The following is a 21,990-nucleotide window of genomic DNA, read 5'->3' as shown; positions in this document are numbered from 1 at the left end:
AGCTTTATTCTTTGAGCAGTTTTAGGCCTGCAGAAACACAGGGCACCAAGGAACCTGTTCTCACACCAAAGGATGTTCTCTGTCGCTAGTTGCTTGGGTTGCTGACAGCACTTGCGCCTCCTGGTGACCCAGGTGCTGTGTTATTGTCGACCACACCCAACTGCACGGGTGTTTGTGGCTTCCTCTGTTCTCTGGTACTTAAAGAGCAGATGGTGTCATGTGCCACCTTGGCAGTATCACATGGGATAGTTTCCCTGCCCTGAAAATCACCACAATGACTTAAAAGGAAAGAGAACAAGCTGCTTGAGCCCCCTTGCTTTGAATACCAAGGCGTTAACAAACCATTGTGCATTGGCCAAAGACACATGAAACACACAGCTGCTTTGTGAGCCTCCATCACTAACACCCTCCTTGTGACATTAGTTTCTCATCTGAAATTGGATAGTTAATGATACTCTTTTCCAAACCAGACAATGAGAGAGTCTTTTGGGAAGAGAAAGACATTTATTGCAGAGTGGAGCTCATCAAAGAGAAAATTACACAATTTGCCACACGCCTTTCTTCATGGCTGCTTCTGCTTTTCTTCCTGTCACGGATTCTATTCAAGAGAGAAGGAAAGGCAGGTTAGACCACCTTGGTGTGCATCAGCATCCCTGCAGTGGAGGCCCGGCCTGGCCTGGGATTCCTGGTAATTGCTCCAAAAGTGATCCAAATGCCACAGGAGACCTGAACAGCTACACGAATCAGACCCACTTAAGACACCACAGGAAGATGAGGTAGCCTGGTCAGGGGACGAAGACACAGCCTCACAAAGGGAGCTCATTTCTCAAAACAGGAAGGACCAGAGAGACTCCTTGCAGAGGCTCTAGCCAGGTGCTGGCCTGCGAATGGGGGGTGGAGGAGGCCAGGAAAGCAGTGGCTGGCCAGACGTGGTGGTAATCTGAGGAGATGGGACTGGAGAAGAAAGTTTCACAAATCCACCCATTCATTCATCCATCAGTAAGCAAGAACGCATGAAACATGGATTGAGGACTGTAGAGATTTTTTTTAAAAAAAGACACAGTATTGACATCCCAAAGTATTTTAAGTCATAAAGTAGTGGAGAAGATGGATGTCTCTGAGGTTTCAGATGTCTGACTACAGACACCCAAGGCAATCAGCTCCTGAGAGGGCAGTGAGTGAAATGCCCTTAGGTAAGCTGGACAGGACCCGGGGATGGCGTTGAAACCCAGAGTCTAGTAAGAACTGCCTACTGTGTGAGACGGCTGTGTGAGGCAGGAAACCAGGGCACCAACAAGGGGCGCAGACAGGGACCACACTACTGGGGTCATGGTCCATGTGCCATAGTGCTCAGGAGCTCAGACACACCCTTCAGTTTAGGAGGGCTCTTCAGAACTCAGACAACGTGACTGCATTTCAAGAGGATAGGATGAGACATAGAGCCAGAGATGCTAGAGAGGAACTGAGGGTACACCAGCTACAGAGTGCATATACCATGGTACAGTCAGTCCACAGTCTCAGCTTTTGTTTGTGGGTTCATCTGCTCACTCGTATTTGCTTGTACCTCCAAGTCAGTTCTCATGGTCTCTTGTTCAGTTGTGGTCAAGCTTAGAGTGACCCAAACCTTGAGACATCCTGTCCATGTGTTCCCCATTGAGGTCCAGTGAGGAAACATTCTATTTTTTTTTTTTTTTTGGTTGTTTGTTTCAATTCTCGTGTTCAAAACAAGAGTCCTTTGTAAAGTTTATTTGCAATTGTGTTTTTTTTTTTTCTCATGTTTTAGCTTCGTGTTAATGGGTTACTGTTTAAAATTTCTTGCCAGTGCAGTGTTGTGTAGTATACCTAAGTCCAAGAAGGCTGGGGCAGACTTTATGGGCAAACCTCTATGTTATATGGTTTTCTCTCTCTCCTCTCTCTCTCTCTGTCTCTCTCTCTCTCTCCTCTCTCTCCTCTCCTCTCTCTCTCTCTCTCTCTCTCTCTCCTCTCTCTCTCTCTCATGTATTGTGTGTTGGTGACAGAATCCTGGTCTCCCAAATGCTACACAAGTACCCTGCCACTGAGCTACAGCCATTGCCTTTCTGATAGTTGTTTTTCATTCTGAGAAAAGGTCCCTCTAAGTTGCTTAGGCTGGCTTTGAATTCTCTCTGTAACCCTGGAAGGTCTTGAACTTGTGATCTTCCTGCCTCAGCCTCTTGTGTAGCTGGGATTTCTGTCCTGCACCACCAGGCTCAGCTTGGATGTGCTCTTCTCTAGCCAGAGTTACAACACATTGGGCATGCATTTAATGTTTTGTTTTTTTTTTTTTAAAGAAGAATCAACAAAATACATTCAATAAGGCATTAATCAGAAACACACAAAACAATGTTGCATAGTACTCTATTAAGGGAAATGTCAAGAACACAGATCCGAGACACCTAATCTTATGTTTCGGCATTAATCAGAAACACACAAAACAATGTTGCATAGTACTCTATTAAGGGAAATGTCAAGAACACAGATCCGAGACACCTAATCTTATGTTTCTCATAGATGCAGAGGCTTAGTAAGCCCATGTTCTCACGTAGACCATAATGAATGCAGATCTCAGGAACTCACCGGACCTGGTGAAACAGTTGTTAAGAGCTGCAGGGTGCAGGAACGAAAGCCAGGGGAAAGTGGAGAGTGATCGGGCTCTTGCCTCTTGGGCCCTAATGGGGTTCCCCACCTCTTTTCTTGTGGGTTCTGGATCCCTTCGGTAGGTGAGTATGTTCTGGAGATTATAAGAAATTCTCACTAATGAGTCTGAAACATGAACAATGAAATCCCTCCCCAAGAGGCCAAGGTGCCTCAGGTGTTAGGGAACAGTGCCCCCACCTGGCTGGTGGTGGTAGGTACGCTGCTCACAGTTGCAAAGTTATGGCTAGTTATCAAGAACACATAGCATAAATGGATCTCAAACATTGAAGTTTCATGTAGAGATGTATCACAAGAAAAAAAACAGAGGTGTAGGAAGCAGAGATGAGCAGGTAAACAACAATCCCAACAGCATCTGTGCAAGCAGGACCTCTCTGAGCACCCCCCCTTCTCTAAGAAACAGATGATTGCTATAGAATTGACATAAGGCAATGTGTGTGAAGGGACTAAACATACTTGTGAATGATGGTGTGTGGTGGCTAGGCCGAGAGAGGACATTTGATCAACAGTGGCTGAAGAAATGAGTGGGAAAACAATGGAACTGATCTTTTCACTGTTGGCTTATAGAGCAAAACCATCAGACCTGCCTGTGGTGATATTTTAATTGTGCTGAAATGTTTTGTCTACACCTCCCTCTGCCACTGCTCTTGAGTACAAGTTAACAACCCTATGGACAGCGACAGGGCAGAATAAAGAAAACACCCTTCTGACCACTCCACAGTTGACAAACAAAACCGTCCCCGCTACAAAGATTAAGAAAGTGTAGAACTCTCAAGCAGATCCTTCTCAACATGAGAATTGCACCCTGGTTTTCCAAACTTCCTATTTTAGAGTCCCACTAACAATGCCATGGCTACTTTATTAAATAGTACATTTCACTCTCTACTTGTGTATTAAATCGTTTGTGGCAACCTTAAGAAGCCTAGAACAGTATTTATTAAATTATAGACACATTTCTTCAGCTTCTATTTTAATCCAGGGACTGGGGCAGGCTCATGATAAAGTAGAAAAATGTGATTCACAGTTTAAAAATAGTAATTTCACTAATGGTCAATCACCCATTCATTCTATCCTGGTTATTTAATAAAATTAATAAAGGATATTTTCATAAATAATTTTATATAGACACTAGGGATAGCTCCACTAATCATTGAACTGAAATAATAAGGATGGCTAGGTAAGGCACCTGCAAAGAGTTCACCATCTAATGGGAAGAAAAAAAATCAAGCCTGCAAATGGAAGCACATGAATTATGAGCCAGGGGTTGTGGAGGCCCCCAGCTGGATCAGACCTTCTGGATAAGTGAGACAATTGGATAGCTTGAACTGTTTGGGAGGCATCCAGGCAGTGGGACCGGGACCTGTCCTTAGTGCATGAGCTGGCTGTTTGGAACCTTGGGCTTACACAGGGACACTTTGTTCAGCCTGGAAGGAGGGAACAGGACCTGCCTGTACTGAATCCACCAGGTTTAAATGAATCCCCAGGGGAGTCTTGGCCCTGGAGGAGATGGGAATGGAGGGAAGGGGATGGGGGGAAGGTGGGGGCGGGAGGGGGAGGACAGGGAAACCCATGGCTGATGTATAAAATTAAAACACAAATATAATAAATTTTAAAAAAGGAAAAAAATCAAGCCTGACATGCAGCCTTGGAGGTACTGAGCCCTGCTCTCAGGGCTGGATGCCTGTCAGAGGCCACTGTGCAGGTTTAGAAAGAGACCAGCTGAGCCCAGAGCACACTGCGGCTGCCTCCTCACTAGACTCACTGTGTGACCATGATTAGCTTTATTTTGTGACTCTCTGCAACATGGTGGACTGTTTCAAAACCTGCCCTGCTAAAGGTCACATGAGGGCAGAGACGTAACTGAGACACTAGCAAAAATCAATGTGCAGGCCAAAGCTGCTGCATTTGGCTTTCAGTCTATGCTGCATTTGAAGACATGTGTGTGGGGTGATTCATTTCTCTGCAGATGTTAGATGATGCAACTCTATTGTGACACATGCATGCATGCACACTCGAGGTAATCATATCATCAATACACAAAGCACAGCCAACCCACTGAAAATTATTTCCCCACACCCTGCCCTCGCTCCAGATGTTCTACTGGGACAGTTTTTGCATGTATGTGAAGAATATGATGAGTCTCTTTCTTCATAATGAATAGTTTCTTGATCTCAGTAAGAAGCTGGTTTTTATTTTTAGATTAAAAAGAAAATCTGCCTCTTGCATCTTTCATCCATAGTGAATTTTCTCTCTATTTTAGTAAAATGTCAGTTGACTTCTTTCAAATTTTAAGTCGTTAAAATTAATTATGCCATGCTTAGCTGTCTTTCAGGCAGAAGCCTCTCAAGAACCCAATGTGAAAGATCCCAGCACCCGCTCAAAAGACACTGACTGAGCATAGATGTGCCCACTGTCGTGGACCGATTACAGAGTCCTGTGATGAATGCTCAGGAAGCTCCTTGAACTCAGCAATGAGAGTATTTGCCTGCATGTATGTATGTGCACCATGTGTGTGCCTGGTGCCCTCAGAGACCAGAAAAGGGTATTGGATCCCCTGGAGCTGGAGTCACAGGTGGTTGTGAACTACCATTCCAGTGCTGGGAACCGAACGTGGGCATCATGGGAGCTCAGGGTGGGGGAGGGGAAGGACAAAGCTAGGGGTGTGTGCAAGGCTGAAGCAGTAAGGTTGCTGTGAGCCTTTGGGGCATTCAGATCATGTCTGAAAGCACGCGGTGTTGTACACACTATAAAATGAGCAAAGGGCTGCTGAGGTATCCTAGCGGTTAAGACCTGCTCTTGCAGGAAATCTAGGTTCAGTTCCCAGTACTTGAAGGCACTAGGCACACACATGGTACGTATACATACATGCAGGCAAGCACCCATCCACATAAAATGAATAAATGTTTTCTTTAAAAAGGTAAAGTACATGAATGCTAAGGCTTCGTTAGTAATTTTGTTGGTAATTTGTGTGTCTTCCTGTAAACATCGCTGCCCTTGAATCCACACCTGTAATTCCAACTTTTTATTTACTTTGTAATTTTTTTAAGATTTACTTATTTTATGTGTATGAATGCCTACATGCATGTATGTGTGCCGTGTCTGTGCCTGGTGTCCACAGAGGTCAGAAGAGGGGGCTGGGGTCTCCTGGAACTGGAGTTACACATGGTTGTGAACCACCATGTAGGTTCAGGAAATGAAACTCAAGTCCTCTGCAGGAGCAGCAAGCACTCTTAACCACAGAGCCAACTGTCCAGCCTGTGCAACTGGATTGTAAGCTTCCTTTTAACTGTATCCTTCATGGAATCCCTTTGATGCTTGTGAGTTTTCAGAATATTTATCTCCTTGCCCTCATGCCTGGTGATTGAGAATGTGTATAGCGGTGAGACTCCACCATGCTGAGTGACAGTTTAGTAGACCGGCCTCAGCCTACAGTTCCCCCAAAGCACCAGGGAAAGCATAAAAGCCATTGTTCTGTTTTTCTCAGGGTCTGGATTTTGCACACCTCTGCTTTACCCTGCAAGTGAAGTCAGCAGCAGAGAGCAGCAGAGGAAGGTCAAGGTCTCCTCATCTTTCAGCACAAACTCAAGGACAGCAGGCAAGGCAGCCAGTGTGGGATGGGGCCCTGGGGCCGGGATGCAGTCAGTTGTCAGTAGTGAGGAAGAAAGGGCAGACCGCAGTCAGATAAATGGCCTATACAACAACCAACCTGGCATCCCACAGACACCAGGAGATGAGGAAGGCCAAAGAAGAATGTTTGGTGATGTTCCCCAGATGTTTAAGTTGGGAAAATCAGGTGGGTAGCAATGGCATCCAAAGAAAGGAGGAACTTCTGGATCTCACAGTAGACCCATGGCCACTGCCTCCCACAGGCAGCTGACTTAAGGACCCCGATCTTGGGACAGCGTGACCCATTTGAAGATAGCCTACCCATCACTGACAGTGATGGACAAGTGAGATGAAGAGATGGCAGCATGATCTATAGAGAGAGAAAGAACGGGTCTGAGAGATTACACATGGCCTGCAGTGTTGAAATGACAAAAAGAGAAGCCAAAAAGGATTCCATGAGAAACATTATGGCGCCTCCTGGGAAGGAAGAATGGAGGGAAGGGAAGGTTGGGGTATAGAGGCTGGGTAAAGTAGGGGCTATTCTCTTTGTGGTTTGTAAAGTGGAGAAACTTGATCATGTCAGTAGCAGCAGATGCCACCGGGGAAAGACAGGGTCCATGAGATGGAAGAACTGGTTGGAGGAGGCAGGAGGCAATGGAAAGCCAGAATGAGCACTAAGGAGCATGGGAAAGAGAGCCAGAGCCCTCCAAAGCCACGGACAGCATTTACTCCAGGTTCCTTGTGCTTCTAAATGATCTTAATGCAAGTGCTGTCTCTTACCTCCAGGATGTCACTCGAAGCCAGAATTTATTCTTGCTCTGTGATGGAGGTTCTGGAATCTTCTATATGCGAGAGGATGTCCCCTCCTCACCATCTCTAAAGATGGAAAAGAGAAGCAGAGACTTTGTCAGGCATAAATTATTGAGAACAAGTCAAGCACAGACAGACCCCTCACTGCACACAGAACACCCAAGGCACCACCATCTCTTGTCTTCCTCAACAAGCCTCCAGCCCTCTCATGTCACAGTGGCACCCAGAGCTGACTTCTCACTCTTTAGCCCACGTGACACCCTCAGCCTCAACTGCAGGCCCTCAAGGGCAGGAACTGACACATTTCTCTTTCAGTCCTCCGTGGAAGCCCCCCAAGCTTGTCAGACACATTTGTAGAATGAAATTAAATCATTATGTTCAAAGGCATCTCTGAGACAGCTGTACATCTGCATTAACGACGCTCCAAGGCCCAAATGTGCTTAAGTGTTGGCTTGGAGATGCCTTCTGACACACACAAGAGGACTGGTCACATGAATTTACATCTGTGCTATATTTTTCATCCCTTGTTCTCTCTCTACACCCCCCCCCCACTTTGTGTGTGTGTGTGTGTGCGTGTGTATGTGTGTGTATGTGTGTTTCCTTGTTTCCTTCTGATCATGTCTCTGTCTCTTTTTAGTTTCTCCAATGTTCTTTGTCTTTTTGCCCTCTAGCTCTCTCTTCCTCTTTCTCATCACTGGGGAAATCTAACATGATTTATGGACACTCACACATCCCTGCCAAGATATCTATGTAGTAAGAAACTAATTTTCAGTACAAATCCCATGGGGACCTGAGACCTTCCAACAACCAAGTCAGGAGCCTGAATACCAGTCCTTTGGCCCCAGTCAACGTCAGTTGAAAGGGCCCATCAATAGCCTATCTACCTCTTCATATAGTCTCTGATGCAGAGATACCCAACTAAGCTGTTCCTATGTTCTTCATCCCAGAAACTACAAGAAAATGATGGCTTGCTGTCAGAGGTATTGAATTTGGGAATATGTTGGTGTGTAGCAATTGGTAGTAAAGCTCCCATGTAGATTAATAGTCTGACTCATCAGATTTATTTCCTGTTTTTGACCATTTCCAGAATCAAATCCCAAGAGCTAGTAGTTTCTACTGTAGCAGACATTCAAGGACTAGGCTGTAGATTCTGAAGGCAGTTCTGTAAGAAATGTCGAAAAGAATACTTGAGCTCTGGTCATGGCTATGTCAACTCTCTCTCTCTCTCTCTCTCTCTCTCTCTCTCTCTCTCTCTCTCTCTCTCTGTGTGTGTGTGTGTGTGTGTGTGTGTGTGTGTGTGTGTGTGTGTGTGTGCATGTTCTCCCAAAGAGACAAACCTTTCGGGGATTTAAAAACTGAAGTTTCAGGTTTAGTTTCTAGCACTCAGGATCAATTGGAATGTGAAGATGAGACATGGGGCTCTCTAATGTATGGCTACCAGTGTCACTTATTCTAACAGGGCTCTGGACACAGGGTGGATTTCACAATGCTAGAAACAAGTGTGGAGAATGCACAGGCCTGGTTCAAAGTCCTGGCCTCTGTGCTCCTCACGTGACTGGGGACAACAGAGTCCACCCTGACTACATAGATGAAGTTGGGTCCTGACCCTTCAAGGGGAACATTGACACACACTGGACCCTATAACTCAGAGAACGTACGCAGGGGGAATGAGTGTGTACAAGTATGAGACCCTCTTAAGGGGAACCTTTGCCTTTCCTGCCTGCAGAGATGTTGGGACCATTGAATGGAAAAACATCTGTAGAAATAGAAGTACCTTACAAAAGCCTCTAAGGAGGGTGAGAACACAGTGCAGCCACAGCCTGGGTGTAAGAGTCAGAGGGAGAAGCCCTGGTAAGCCGCAAACGCGGGGTATGTCCTCTGGGTCTGTCAATTAACACCAAGTGTTTTCAGTACTGAGCTCTTCTGGGTATAAGTGGTGACCACAGGGCTGACAGAGCCACCCAGAAGACTGGAATAAGGAAACTGACCATACAAGGATGGAGTAAAGTTCCAGTTTCTTTGTTTACTGAGAAGTCTGATCAAGTCTGGTAAAGGAGGGAGACAGTCAGAGAGAAGGTGGCCCAAAAAACGCCCCAGGTGGGACAAGAGGAAAGGCCAGTGATGACTTTCCAAGTTGACTTAATATTTGATTTCTGGAGGCTTCTATGTCAGCCAGTGCCTCAATGTTCCCTTCTCATGGTTTACAAAGAAAGCTTATACATTAATGTTCTCGTTTGTTGAAGTGATTTCCTACTTCAGGGTCTGTCCTTTGTGCGACAGCTTCAGTGTGGGCTCTGCTGATGAGCAAAGGCTCTAGGAGCAGCTCCCAGGAGGAAACAGACCACTTACCCAGGGACCGGTCTGGGAATCGTTCACTTCTGGACTCATCAGAAAGAAAACCTGTAACACATTAACAACGATTAGGCCAGACCTCCCCACCCACTTCCAGAGAGTGCTGTAATCCTGGAGCTGAACCTGCAAATATGCTCCTTAGATAGAGGAGCCGCATATGACAGCAGAGAATTTTATTGACATTAACGCCAATAGGAAAACTCATCAGAAACATAAAAATTGGCTTCTAAATGGCAGAGCGTGAACCTGATGCCATTTATAACTAAACATTGCACAGGGAGGGGGAAGTGAAGAGCCTTGTATCATCCACACAAAACACCTTGAGAGACAGTGACATGAGTGCCAGTCACATGACTGGAGATGGCTGAGTCTACCCTGATAGGCACATGGCCACACACTAGACCCTACAGCGTGGATGGTGCATAAAGGGGGAATAAGCATGTCCAAGTGTGAGGCCCTCTTCATGCACATGCTGGTTAGTTTCTTTGTCAGCTGACATAAACTACGTCATCTGAGAAAACCTCTGCTGAGGAATGCCCCTCCCAGATTGACCTGTATGCAAGTCTATGGAGGGTGGGCATTTTTCAATTGATGACTGATGTGGGAAGGCTCAGCCCACTGTGGGCAGTGCTACCCCTGGGTCCTGGGTTGTATTAGAAACCAGGCTGAGCAAGCTATAGAGAGCAAGCCAGTAAGCAGCGCTCCTCCGTGGCCTCCGTTTCAGTTCCTGTCTCCAGGTTCCTGCCTCGAGTTCCCTTCATGATGGACCATGACTGAGATGTGTAAGCCAAATAAGCCCTTTCCTCCCCCAAGCTGCTTTTGGTTGTGGTATTCTATCCCAGCAACAGAGACAGGACTAGAACAAGGGGAAATTGCCATTTGCCCTGCTGGCCCATAGCTGGGAGCACTGAATGCAATCCTGTATGGAGAACTCTGAAGAAATACTTAAGCAAATGGTTGCATCATTACCCAGTGAGATAAGAAAGGGCAGAAGTAAAACCAAGTGCTTGCTTGTTGTAATGACTTCAGTTGTTCAAAGGTTATCAGTAGAAAATCTAGACATGTCTAGCTTGAAATGCTTCCCAGAGAACTGTGACTTGAAGTTGTATAAACAGAGAAAAAAAAAAAAACCAAATTATATTTAAAGGTCATAGTTCTCAACTTACCAAGCAGATAATCATTTCTCCGCCTATAGGATCTTGCCATGTCCCCAAAAGTCATCTAAAGAAGTTTAGATATCAGGATGAAAGAGAAAACTGTAAATGATACATAGAGGACTCCGGTGTATAATGCATTCTGTGAAACAAGGGTAGGTCTCTATGGTATCTACTGTGTATATCGAAGAGAGCACAGTAAGATGCTGGAAAGATGGCCCAGTGGTTAGTTAATTAATTAAGACAATTTCAGAGGAAGATAACTCAGGAAAAACAGGTGGGATGATGCATGCCTGAATCCAAGCAGTCAAATGGAAGAGACAAGAAGATCGTAAGTTCAAGACAAGCCTGGGCTGTAAAGTGAGACCTTGCTCTTCCTACAAAGAAAAGAAATGACAGAAGCCAGGAAGGAAGGCAAGAGGGAGGGAGGGAGAGGGCAGGAAATCCCATGGAGAAGGGCAAGTTCCATGAAATTTCAGTCGAAGCCAAAGCTTTCACTGTGCTTCCAAATGCTGCAGAGCAGAAATGGAACTTTATAATTAGACCAAGTTCAGGTCAAAATGTAGAGCTTTAGAGGAAATGTCTCTGTGAGAATTCCAATTTACACTCATGATCAATAGTAATTTGGAGAAAACTCCACAATCCACACACTTCATTATGAAACAGCCAAGGAATGGGTATGTGGACTCCATACCCATAGAGGGCATTAATGATCATATACAATTGTTTTTGTTTTTGGAGACAGGGTTTCTCTGGGTAGCTTTGGTGCCTGTCCTGGATCTTGCTCTGTAGACCAGGCTGGCCTCAAACTCACAGAGATCTGCCTGGCTCTGCCTCCAAAGTGCTGGGATTAAAGGCATGTGCCACCATTGTCCAGCTACAACTCTTGAAGTTAGAGTTTTATACATTTTTTAATATAATGTTCATAATAGAGCTCTATCTTGGCAAACTGAATAAAAATAGAAGATGTAGAGAAACTTATTATACAGCTGCACAGTAGTAGAAAGATTTAAAAAATAGTTAAGAATATTACCCCACTACAAATGAGCAAATGATGTAACTGTGGTGTTAATCACACCATTGGAATCTGGAAGGTTCTTATTTTGTGCCATATTCCTGACCATTTCTTCCCCAGCATTCTTGTATTCTTTCAACACGTATTTACTGAGCACCTATCTGGTATCAAGTACAAATGAGGCAGATGAAAACTAGCACCCCCAGCCTCAGGAGATGCAGTCTAGTAGGGAAAGTTGTCAAGGACGTAATGTGAGGACAAGTCACAAATGTGTGTCATTGATTTCATAGTAATAATGCAAACTACTTTGTCATGGCTAATGTTGGCTGTTAATTTGATGGGATTTGGAATTACCTAGGAGATACGCCTCTTGTAGAGTCTATGGTTTAAGTGAGAAGTCCCACACTAAACGCAAGTAGTGCCATGCCATGGCCTAGGGTCCTAGGATGAATAAAAAAGGGGGAAAGAAGAAAGCCAGCTGAGGACCAGCACCCCCACACCTCTCTGCTTCCTGACTTCAGGCACAGTGTGACCAGCACCTCCCAGCCCTGCCACTACAGCTAAAGCTGTCCTTGCGGCCATGCTTTGCCTGCCATGGGGGGCTGTTCCTTCAAACTGCAAGCCCAAAGGAACCCTCCCCTAAGTTGATTTTGTCACTGACACATTGTCCATGCCAATTACGGACAAAAAGACTGCTTCTGCCACTGGCTCAACATCTGTGATCCAGCAGACTCTGGAGCTGGTGTTGCACACCCATTGACGCCGCAGTTGGGCTCACAGGGAGGACGAAGATGGGCTCTAAGGTGTCTCAACACTACGGATTAGCATGTCAACCACCCCGGAAGTGTTTATCTAACCTATCTGATTCCCTTTCAAGGCTGAAGGCTCAGAGGCAAGTCAATATCCTAACCCTGAGGTCGTTTTCCATTGCAGGAGGATCAAAACTTTGAAGGATGCCCTCAGCCTACCGTGCAGAGCAATTATCCTGAAGGCGAGGCTGCACCCTGGAACAGAAGTCATCACATGTAGGAACTCGGCTGGTTCCCTCCAGCAAAGAAAGTGATTAATAGTTTATCAACTTACTATTGGATTGCAGAACAGATTGGGGCTGAAATAATGATGGGTCAGTGATGGGGGCACCACATCTTGCTAAGAATTGCTTAGTCATGCATATGCCTCTTACCTTCTGCTCCGTTCTTTTTTCTCTAAACCTAGACTCCAGACTCATGTCTAGACTTCAAAGATGGACGTGGGGGTCACTGGACCCTTTGGTCCATTGCTCTTCCCACTGTGGCCCATTAAACAAATCCCTCTCTGCTTTTCACTATTTCCTTCACTGGTTTATTGGAATGGTTGCCCCACCACAGCTGCTGGGACTGCAGTCCAGGCCTGTGTCCTAAAAACTCTGGTGACAGCTGGTGTCTTTATTGTTCAGCATTTAATAGGTGAAGAAGCTGAAGATCATGGAGGTTCAAAGAAGGCTAAGAATCCTGACCTAGAGCTGCAGATCTAACAGTTTTGAACACTGGTCCAGCAGAAACGCCCCTGTGCTCTCCACTGAGCTACAGACTTGGGTGTCAAACTTTGAAATCTGGTAAGTGATGCTCTGAAACCAAGTCCTGAATCTCAGGGAGGGAAAGTGAGAAAGGGGGAGAAGGAGAGAATGAGAAGGTTAGAAGAAAAAGGAAGAAGAGGGAGGGACAGAGGGGGGAGAGAAAGAGAACAGGAGGGACAGACAGACAGACAGACAGACAGAGATTCTACCAGTCCTGTTCCTCTGGAGAACCCTGACAAATATGCTGACTGGTTATGTTTTGGTGACTGTGGACAGCTAGAAAGTTTCTGGTTTAGATCAGATTCCGTTGGGCTATCTTAGCCCCCAATAGCCTTTCATTGCCCACCTCTATTTATGGCCTAACATCCTTGTGATCATCAAGCCAAATCCTTTTGGGAATGTACAGAGCCCTAGTTCCCAGCAACCCAAAGCTGAAAGTGACATCAGATGCATCCGAGGCCCCTAACAGTTCCCTCTTTGCTGTAACGCACCTGTACAAATGTTTTTGAGAATCCCTTGATTTGTATTTTAATTGTTCCCTGCCTATAAAACATGAAATAAAAAAAGCAAACTACCAAGCTGGGACATAGCATTTGGGGTCCACTGAATCTGTGCTCCCGGGCCATGATCGCTTATATTTAGCTCCCAAATGAACTGCTTCTTATTCCCTTTGCGGTAAGAGCTGTGATGCCGTGTTTTGTGTTGGGGGAGTGAGGCAGGAAGAAGTAAGGATTATGGAAAATGAGCCAGGGGTTGTTCAAGGGAGGATCCAGCCGTGTGCGCAGAACTCTGTCTCCTGGCATCCCAATGATGATCCAGCCATCCTACCAAACAGCTCAGCTTTGAGACCATCCCCAGACCCAGCTGGAAGGAGACAGGCCCCCATCATACCTCCTCACTGCTGTTGGAATCAGATGCAGAGGCCCAGCGGCAGTGAGCCCACACATCCTGCACCTGTCCCTGGGACATCTGCACAGTGCTCCTGCAAGCAGCTGTCGGCTGCAAAGACAGAGTGGTGAGTTGCTTCTTCAGCATCCTGTGGGAGGGGCTAGCCCCTGCACAACAAACTGGGCAGTAATGCAGCGTTTGCACAATGAGGCAGAACGGGGAAATTCACAGAGGTGGTTCGAAAGCGAACACTGCAGAACTAAGCAGCAATAAAAAGAATGTTTAAATATCTCCATGAGTTTAATACCAGTCTCTGAGAAAAGCCCGCCTTCCCTCATGAGTACAATGGGCTGTCTGAAACCTAGACTTGCTTGAACAGAAACAAGTGGGAGAGATACCATACATTTGACTATATGGCACACACATACATACATATACACACATGTATGCATCTCTGTGTTAATATGTGTATATTCCATATATGTGGATATGGATAAGCCACTCGGTCCTAAGATTTAATTAGAAGCGCATGCCTGTGACAGTCCTCTGAAAGACAGAATCCCGATGAAGTTTATGAGATACATTTTCCCCTTTCTAATGAGACCTCGGGAAGTCACTCAGTTGGCTGGGAACATTTTGGATCTGGACTGGTGGTTTCCTTCTGATCAGAGAGGGTCCCACCCCACAATGGCTGACTATTCCGGTCACAGGGAATGCAGAAACAAATAGGCCATGTGATGGGAATGAGAAGGGGAGACACTCTGTGGGCAACACTCAGTCATGGACAGTGTACCAAAGTGAGGCTCACAGTTTCACACTCATGTTGGGCAGAGTTTCAAATGTGCTGGGACTTCTCTTTGCTGTGGGCCTCTTTGCATCTACTGTGCCTGATACAAACCATCCCCACCTTGTGAGACTGATAGAACATATACTGGAACGCTCATCTGTACTTTAGAGAACAAGACACTGGGGCATTAAGTTAAAGAACTGACCAGTATCACCAAAGACAGCAGATTGCAAGCTCAAGAGCTCACTCCCTTAAGCACAGAACACACAGTTCATGGCAGGAAATGCTGCAGTGACCTAGTGTGGAGCTGAGTGCCAGACAGGCAGTGGCCAAGCTGCTTTGGTGGCCCCTGACCCACTCCTGGCCATGGAAGTAGTGAGGGTCTCCCTTGCATTACTTTCTGGACCACTTACCACATAGTAGCCCCTTCGGAATGTACAGGAGGAGGGATCACCAGAGTCTCTCAGGCATGTTGTTTCCTGAACACTGAACTCCAAGTTCATGACCAAGGTGTCTTCATCCAGGACATTGACCTTCACAAAAGCAAAACATGGATTTGCAATAGACATGTTTCTGAGATTCACGGTGCTGGTATGACTTTCTGCCCAACAAAGAAAATGTTCACAGACAGAGTGGCTAAGATCAAAAGCACAGAAGACAGCTTATGCTGGAGAGGATGTGGAGCAAGGGGAACTTTCCTCCACTGCTGGTGGGAATGCAAGCTTGTACAGCCACTTTGGAAATCAATATGGCACTTCCTTAGAAAATTGGGAATCCATCTCCCCCAAGACCCAGGTATAGCACTCTTGGGCATATACCCAAGGAATGCTCAATCATACCATAAGGGCATTTGCTCGGCTATGTTTGTATCAGCTTTGTTTGTAATAGCCAGAACCTGGTAACAACCTAGATGCCTTTCAACTGAAGAATGGATAAAGAAAATATGGTACATATACACAATGGAGTACTACTCAGCAGAGAAAAACAATGACATCATGAGGCTTGCAGGCAAATGGATGGATCTAGAAAAAATCATCCTGAGTGAGGTAACCCAGACTCAGAAGGACAAACATGGTATGTACTCACTCATAGGAGGATACTAGTTATAAAACAAAGATGACTAGACTGCTACACAACTCCAGGGAGGCTACCTAGAAAATGGGACCCTGGGAAAGACCCAAGAATCACCCAATGACAGAGAAATGGATGAGATCTACATGAACAACCTGGATTGAGTGGGGGTAATGAAGGGCAAGGTTTGAGGGAAAGAGAGCTTAGGGGAGCAGGAGATCCCAGCTGGATCAAGAACAGAAAGGGAGAACAAGGAATAACAGACCATGATAAATGAAGACTACATGAGAACAGGAATAGGCAGAGTGCTGGAGAGGTCCCCAAAAATCTACAATGATACATCCTCTGTAGACTACTGGCAATGGTTGAGAGAAAGCCTGATCTGACCTAGTCTGGTGATCAGATGGCCAAACACCCTAACTGTCATGCTGGAACTCTCGTCCAATAACTGATGGAAGTGGATGCAGAGATCCTCAGCCAGGCCCCGGGTGGAGCTCCAGGTGTTCAGCTGTCGAGAAAGAGGAAGGTCTGCAAAAGTGTGAATTGTTGAATCCAAGATTGCAAAAAGCACAGGGACAAATAGCCAGACGAATGGAATCACATGAATTATGAACCAAAGGCTGTGGAGCCCCCAGCTGGATCAGGCCTTCTGGATAAGTGAGACAATTGAATAGCTTGATCTGTTTGGGAGGTACCCAGTCTATGGGACCAGGATCTGTCCTTAGTGTATGAGCTGGCTGTTTGAAACCTTGGGCTTACACAGGGACACTTTGCTCAGTCTGGAAGGAGGTGACAGGACCCGCCTGTACTGAATCCACCAGGTTTAAATGAATCCCCAGGGGTGCCTTGATCCTGGAGGACATGGGAATGGAGGGGAGGGGATGGAGGAGGGTAGGGGTGGGAGGGGGAGGACAGGGGAACCCATGGCTGATGCATAAAATTTAAAACACATAATAATATATATAATATATATAAAACAACACAATATTTTGCACTATGACAACCTCCAGCCATACATTTAGGAAAATTTGGGATCTCAAGAGATACATTTGAAAAACAATAAATAAAACCTATGACCAGCAATTAAGAAGAAAACATTAGGAGTGTTAGAGAGATATTCAGTGGTTAAGAGCAATGGGTGCTCTTGCAGAGGATCCAGGTTTGGTTTCTGGCACCCACATGGCAGCTGTAACTCCTGGTCCAGGGGATCTGATACCTCTACTGATCTCCACGGGCTCACACATGGTCCACATACATACATGTAAGCAAAATATACATACATATATATATAATATATATATATAATATATATATATAATATATATATATATACACATACATCTATACATGCAAAAGAAAACACTATGAAGTTTGAGTTTTAAAATCTACGGGCTACAGTCAAAGTCATGCTTGTCAAACTCAGGGTCCTGAACACTTAACATTGGTCAGCTCTCTGTTCAAATCTACTTACTGAACGACCTTAAGTACTTAGCCTCCCCCAACCCCTCTTCTGTTTATACAACAGAATAACAGTTGCTTGTGTCAGGAACAAACCTAGAAGACAGATGTGTTCAAGAGAGTATCTGGTGTGAAATAGTTGCTCAATAAATACTAGGTGGCATAAAAGAAAAAAAAAAGAAAATGTTGACAGAATCACCTACTCACTGGAAAAGCTATGTGTTTGTCATTTTAGCATCCATATAGTGGCATGCACTCACATTGAAGCCCATAGAGAAAAGCCATGCAACATTGACAAATGTGGAACCACAGCTGAGTGTAGCGGGCACCCCTCAGATCTCAGTGCTCAGAGGGCAGAGGCAGGAAGTTCCAAGCTGAGGCCAACCTAGCCTGTATAGAGAGATTGTGTCCCAAAACAATAGTAAATGGAAGGGAAGAAGGAAAGGAAGGAGGGAGGGAGGGAGGGAGGGAGGGAGGGAGGGCGGGAGGGAGGGAGGGATGATACAGAATGTATGCCTTCACACCAAAGCCAACATTGCTTCTAAAGATTTACATTGGCAATCCCTTCTCCTCGGAGTCCATACGTATGAACTCACCTAGTCACCAAATATTATTTGTAGCTTCTAAATTAGTCATTTAGATTTTGCCATTGTTCCTGGAAACTTGCAAAGTGGAAAAGCTTTGAGTTACCCAATGTACAAGTCCTCAACTAAAGGGAAGGAGCAGGTGAAGTGGTCTGCCTTTTTTTTTTTTTCCCAGCCTGTGCACTGTGAATACAGTGCTTGAGTTCTGTTGGGAAACTTGTAATTGGCATTTGGGTGCTTTCTTTGGGTCGTCTTGGTCCCCAGAATAGTGCTAGAGTCTGTCTGGCATCAAAAGTAGGAGACTGTGATGTGCCTTATGTAGAAAACACATGCATTCAGTAAGAGTTCTTTGGGTGGAAATCCTAGATTACTGCGCACTGAGTTCAATGCTAATGAATCTACAATGTATATTGTACTAGGTACCAATAAGCTAAAAAAATAAATAAATAAATAAAACCCACAAAAATAAGGCCACATATTGAATGTGTCAATGAAAGTCTTGTGCCCCAAAGCTCTTGGGAACCCCACTCTTGATCTCTCTGAGGAGCCTAGTGTTTGCCAGTTCAGTCTAGAAAACAGCAAGAATAGATTGCATGGACTTGAAGTGACATTTTCTTAATGGAGGCACCATACATGTCCACCAATTCCTAAAATAAGTAAACAAGCCCCAGGCCATCTTCTCGTTGAGCCCCCTTTTGACCTATGACTAAATCTACATCGTTTTCTAATTTTTTTTTTTTTTTTGGTTTTTCGAGACAGGGTTTCTCTGAGCAGTTTTGTGCCTTTCCTGGAACTCACTCTGGTAGCCCAGGCTGGCCTCGAACTCACAGAGATCCACCTGGCTCTGCCTCCCGAGTGCTGGGATTAAAGGCGTGCGCCACCACTGCCCGGCCTAATTCTTTTCTGAAGAACCTGGGTGGTCTGAGAACAGGGGATGTTATGACATACCAAGCCCCTCCCTGTAAAGATGTCAGGCAGCTGTGATTCCAGAGTGGGTACCACCTCACAAATGATTGCAAACAAACAACAACAAAAAAGCAAGACCATTCTGGAAGTTCGTACTGAAGAACGACAGCAAGTAAGCGTGTGATAATGGCGGAGAAGGGAGGAAGTAGCTGTGTTATTAAGAAAAAAAAAAGAAAAAGACCCAGAAGAACCTTCCAGAAAAGGGAAAATGTAAGCAGAGACTCTAAGGATAGGCCGTGTTGTCTGAGGAAAGAGCAGAGCCCAGTGTCCTAGGACAAAGGCTGACCCGTGCTACCAGCCCAGTGTAAAGAGGAGAATCAACTTCCTGCAATGTGGGAGAGATGGGCAATGTCAGACAAACTGTAGTCTTGTCAGCCATGGGAAGTCTCTACAGAGTACAGAGGCAGCCCAGGCTTCTCTGTCCACCCACGGTAATTTCTGCTGCCAACGTCCACTGGTCATGCCCTTACGGTTCTCTCTCAAACACAGGTTAGAAGGCTGGGTTTCCAGGACCTTGTGTTCGGCTTCTCTTGGAATTCCAAACTCTATCTTTACACTAATTAGCTCCCCTCCCATTGGGCTGCAAGCGGCCGAAAGTGGCCTTGAGCACTGTGCCGCACACACTGTCCCTTCCGGCAGACGTTTCCTGATGGGGTTGTAAGGGGGAGCAGAGAGGCAAGGCCCTCTGGCTAGTGAGGAAGCCTGGGTAAGTCTCCCTCACAGAGGAAGAACACAATACTGACGAGTAGTGTAAAGGCCATCTCGGCTCTGTCATTTTGCAGAAACTTGGGTGGCCCTGTGTGCACTTCCTGAGACTTGTGGAATGCTGAGCTCAAGGAATGATCATGGAGAACACTGCTTGACCAATACACTCAAATGATGGGAGAGAGCGAAGGAGGAGCAGGAACAGGCAGAAAAGCACAAGGTGAGGGAGCAACACCCTGAGACAGCAAGTATCTCACTAAGTATCTATTAGGATCACATAAGTCATCTGTCAGTGACTTATCTTTAGGTACATGGGACTGGAGTCAGGCCTACCTGACTATACCAAGATGGCCACGTGCCCGAATTTTCTGGGTTAGCCATGTTTCACTAGCTAACCTGTCCATGGTGTCCCAGGTTAGTTCTCTCTGGATCTGTCCCTGTGTTTCTATTTAATGAATTGCCTTGTTCTGTAGTGAGCAATAGCTAAACTATAAGTGAATTTAAACTGTTGATCTGCAAATTTGGCAAGAGGATGTGGGTTCTACAACACTCTAAAAGAATTGCATCCGGTGCCAATGGAACACGGCCTGGATGCCAGCAAAAGCAGGGTTGGAGAAAGAGGCAACTTCATTTGGTGTAGCTTTCTTTCAGAAGCAGTGTGGCCTTTGGCTAGGGGCTGCCTATACCTACCTTCAAGTGCCTCCCCACAATAGTGTTCAGTGCCAACCTTGAAAGTCAGGTCTGGGGACTGGTGCCTCATTATAGCTCAGCCCATATCTTCATAACCACACCCAGCTATAAAAGGCAGCTGAAGCTGGTCAATGAATTTGCTTTGCATTCGGAAAAGAGAACATGGAACCAGTGTCTGAAAAGAGAGGCCAAAGGGTCTTGTCTTACATGAAGGCAAGCTGGAAAAGTGCTGTGTGTACTCTGTGGAGTAGCAGAGGAACAGCTGAGTGTAAGAAGTCATGGGTCTAGAATAGGATGGAGAAGAAAGAAAGCCGTAGAGACAATGGCCTCTCCGTGGTGGTAGTGGCTGCCTGGCCATGTGGCCACATGGCTCCACTCTTGTCTCTAAGAGCCTGGCTGCTCTATTTCTTCCTTATCTTTGGCATAAACATCAACTACATGGAGAGCATTTCTGTCCCTAACTTCCTCTGAGCCCCATTAAGCCAATAAGAAGACAGTGAAATCCTCAGGGGGCAGGAAGGAGAGATGCTCCTCTATGATACTGCTCCATGTCCCCCTCATTTTTGCTACACCAAGACACAGCAAGCCCAAGATAAAGTCACTTTCCTCAGTTCTCAGGGTGATCAGGAAACTGGCACTATGAGGTTGACAAAGAGGGGTGTTTCTTTGGTTCCAAAGCCAGCGTTTCTTTCCTACAAACACTGGGAACACTGGAGCCCAACGCTGAGTGGGAAGAGAGGCTCCTCGTTAGAACAGCTCCTACCAATCCAACGGAATCCAAGGAGCCAGGAGGGCTTCAGAACACTTCACCCCAAACCAGGACACGCACAGAGAGAAGCCAAGGTCAGAGGCAAAACACAGAAGGAAGAATCAGATGTCCCGAGAAGCTTGGAGAACCTCGGGGCAAAAACTATAATTAAAATCTCTTCTCTGAAACTGTCAGCATGAGAAAGGACCGGCTGTGATCTTTGTAAACAGAAAAATAAAAATGATCTATTCAAGAAAGTAAGCAAGGACACGGCAGAGATGCTAAAGAAGGCGGGGGAAGGGGTCCCCATTCACTTACTTTTTTCAGGGAGCTTCGAGTCTCCTGAAACAGGTAAGGACTCAGGGATTGGGAGTTCACCTTTGCCACTGAGGCCTTGAGGGCTTCCTGAAGGGAGGAAGGGTCGAAGTCGTACACAGGGAAACCTGGACAGCAAGAACACAGGCCACAGTGAGAGGCGATGAAACCTGGAGAGGGCTCCGATCCCCTAGAGCAGGTGGTTAAGTGTGTCCTCTACCTAAGGCACGCTGGTAGTGCATTCCCAGCACCAACATAACGAGCGTCTGCAGCATTGCCCACTCCATCCTGAGAACTGTGACCCAGAGCCAGGGAGACGGCCTCTCTACAGCTTCAGGATGACAGTTCTTTCTGAGGGCGGCTGTCTTATCCTTGTCACCTGCGACCTGGCTGCCCTGGCTGGCTGGAGCAGTCCGGAACTTCAGCAGTGATGATTGATTCTGGTGTCAATATTTACTGCTGACTTTTCCTATGGAAAAGGTCCAGGCTGAGGCCACTTTTGAAGTTTGGACCTTTCCGTGGGACTTTAGCCCACAGCAGGAGACATCCAGAGAAGCTCAGGTCTCCATGCACAGTCTCTATTTTCTCTCTTTGCATTTCATTCTTTGGGGGA

General features: G+C 45.9%; 1 protein-coding gene across 1 annotated transcript; it reads right to left on the bottom strand.

Moving 5' to 3' along the window:
• Positions 1-489: 489 nt before the first annotated feature.
• Positions 490-21,795, bottom strand: Spp2 (secreted phosphoprotein 2). The gene is made up of 8 exons (XM_036172735.1): positions 21,598-21,795; positions 21,381-21,505; positions 15,254-15,373; positions 14,057-14,164; positions 10,608-10,662; positions 9,439-9,489; positions 7,060-7,155; positions 490-598 (listed from the first exon to the last, which is right to left on the bottom strand). Exons 1-7 carry the CDS (start codon positions 21,662-21,664, stop codon positions 7,070-7,072), a joined length of 612 nt encoding a protein of 203 aa, XP_036028628.1. The 5' UTR covers positions 21,665-21,795; the 3' UTR covers positions 490-598; positions 7,060-7,069.
• Between the last annotated feature and the right edge of the window lie 195 nt (positions 21,796-21,990).

This window comes from Onychomys torridus, chromosome 23 (genome assembly GCF_903995425.1).
Source record: "Onychomys torridus chromosome 23, mOncTor1.1, whole genome shotgun sequence".
Taxonomy (NCBI): Eukaryota; Metazoa; Chordata; class Mammalia; order Rodentia; family Cricetidae; genus Onychomys; species Onychomys torridus.
The sequence above is the reverse complement of the archived record's forward strand: the minus strand, read 5'-3'. Positions and strand labels throughout refer to the sequence as shown.

Bases quoted from the DNA above. Each gene is read 5' to 3' on its own strand.
- Spp2 (XM_036172735.1), bottom strand. From the start codon at position 21,664: ATGGAGTGGGCAATGCTGCAGACGCTCGTTATGTTGGTGCTGGGAATG. The intron at 14,165-15,253 runs GTAAGTGGTCCA...CTGTCTTTGCAG, and splicing joins TCCGAAGGGGCTACTATGTG to CCGACAGCTGCTTGCAGGAG. The intron at 10,663-14,056 runs GTATGATGGGGG...AAACTTCTTTAG, and splicing joins ATTCCAACAGCAGTGAGGAG to ATGACTTTTGGGGACATGGC.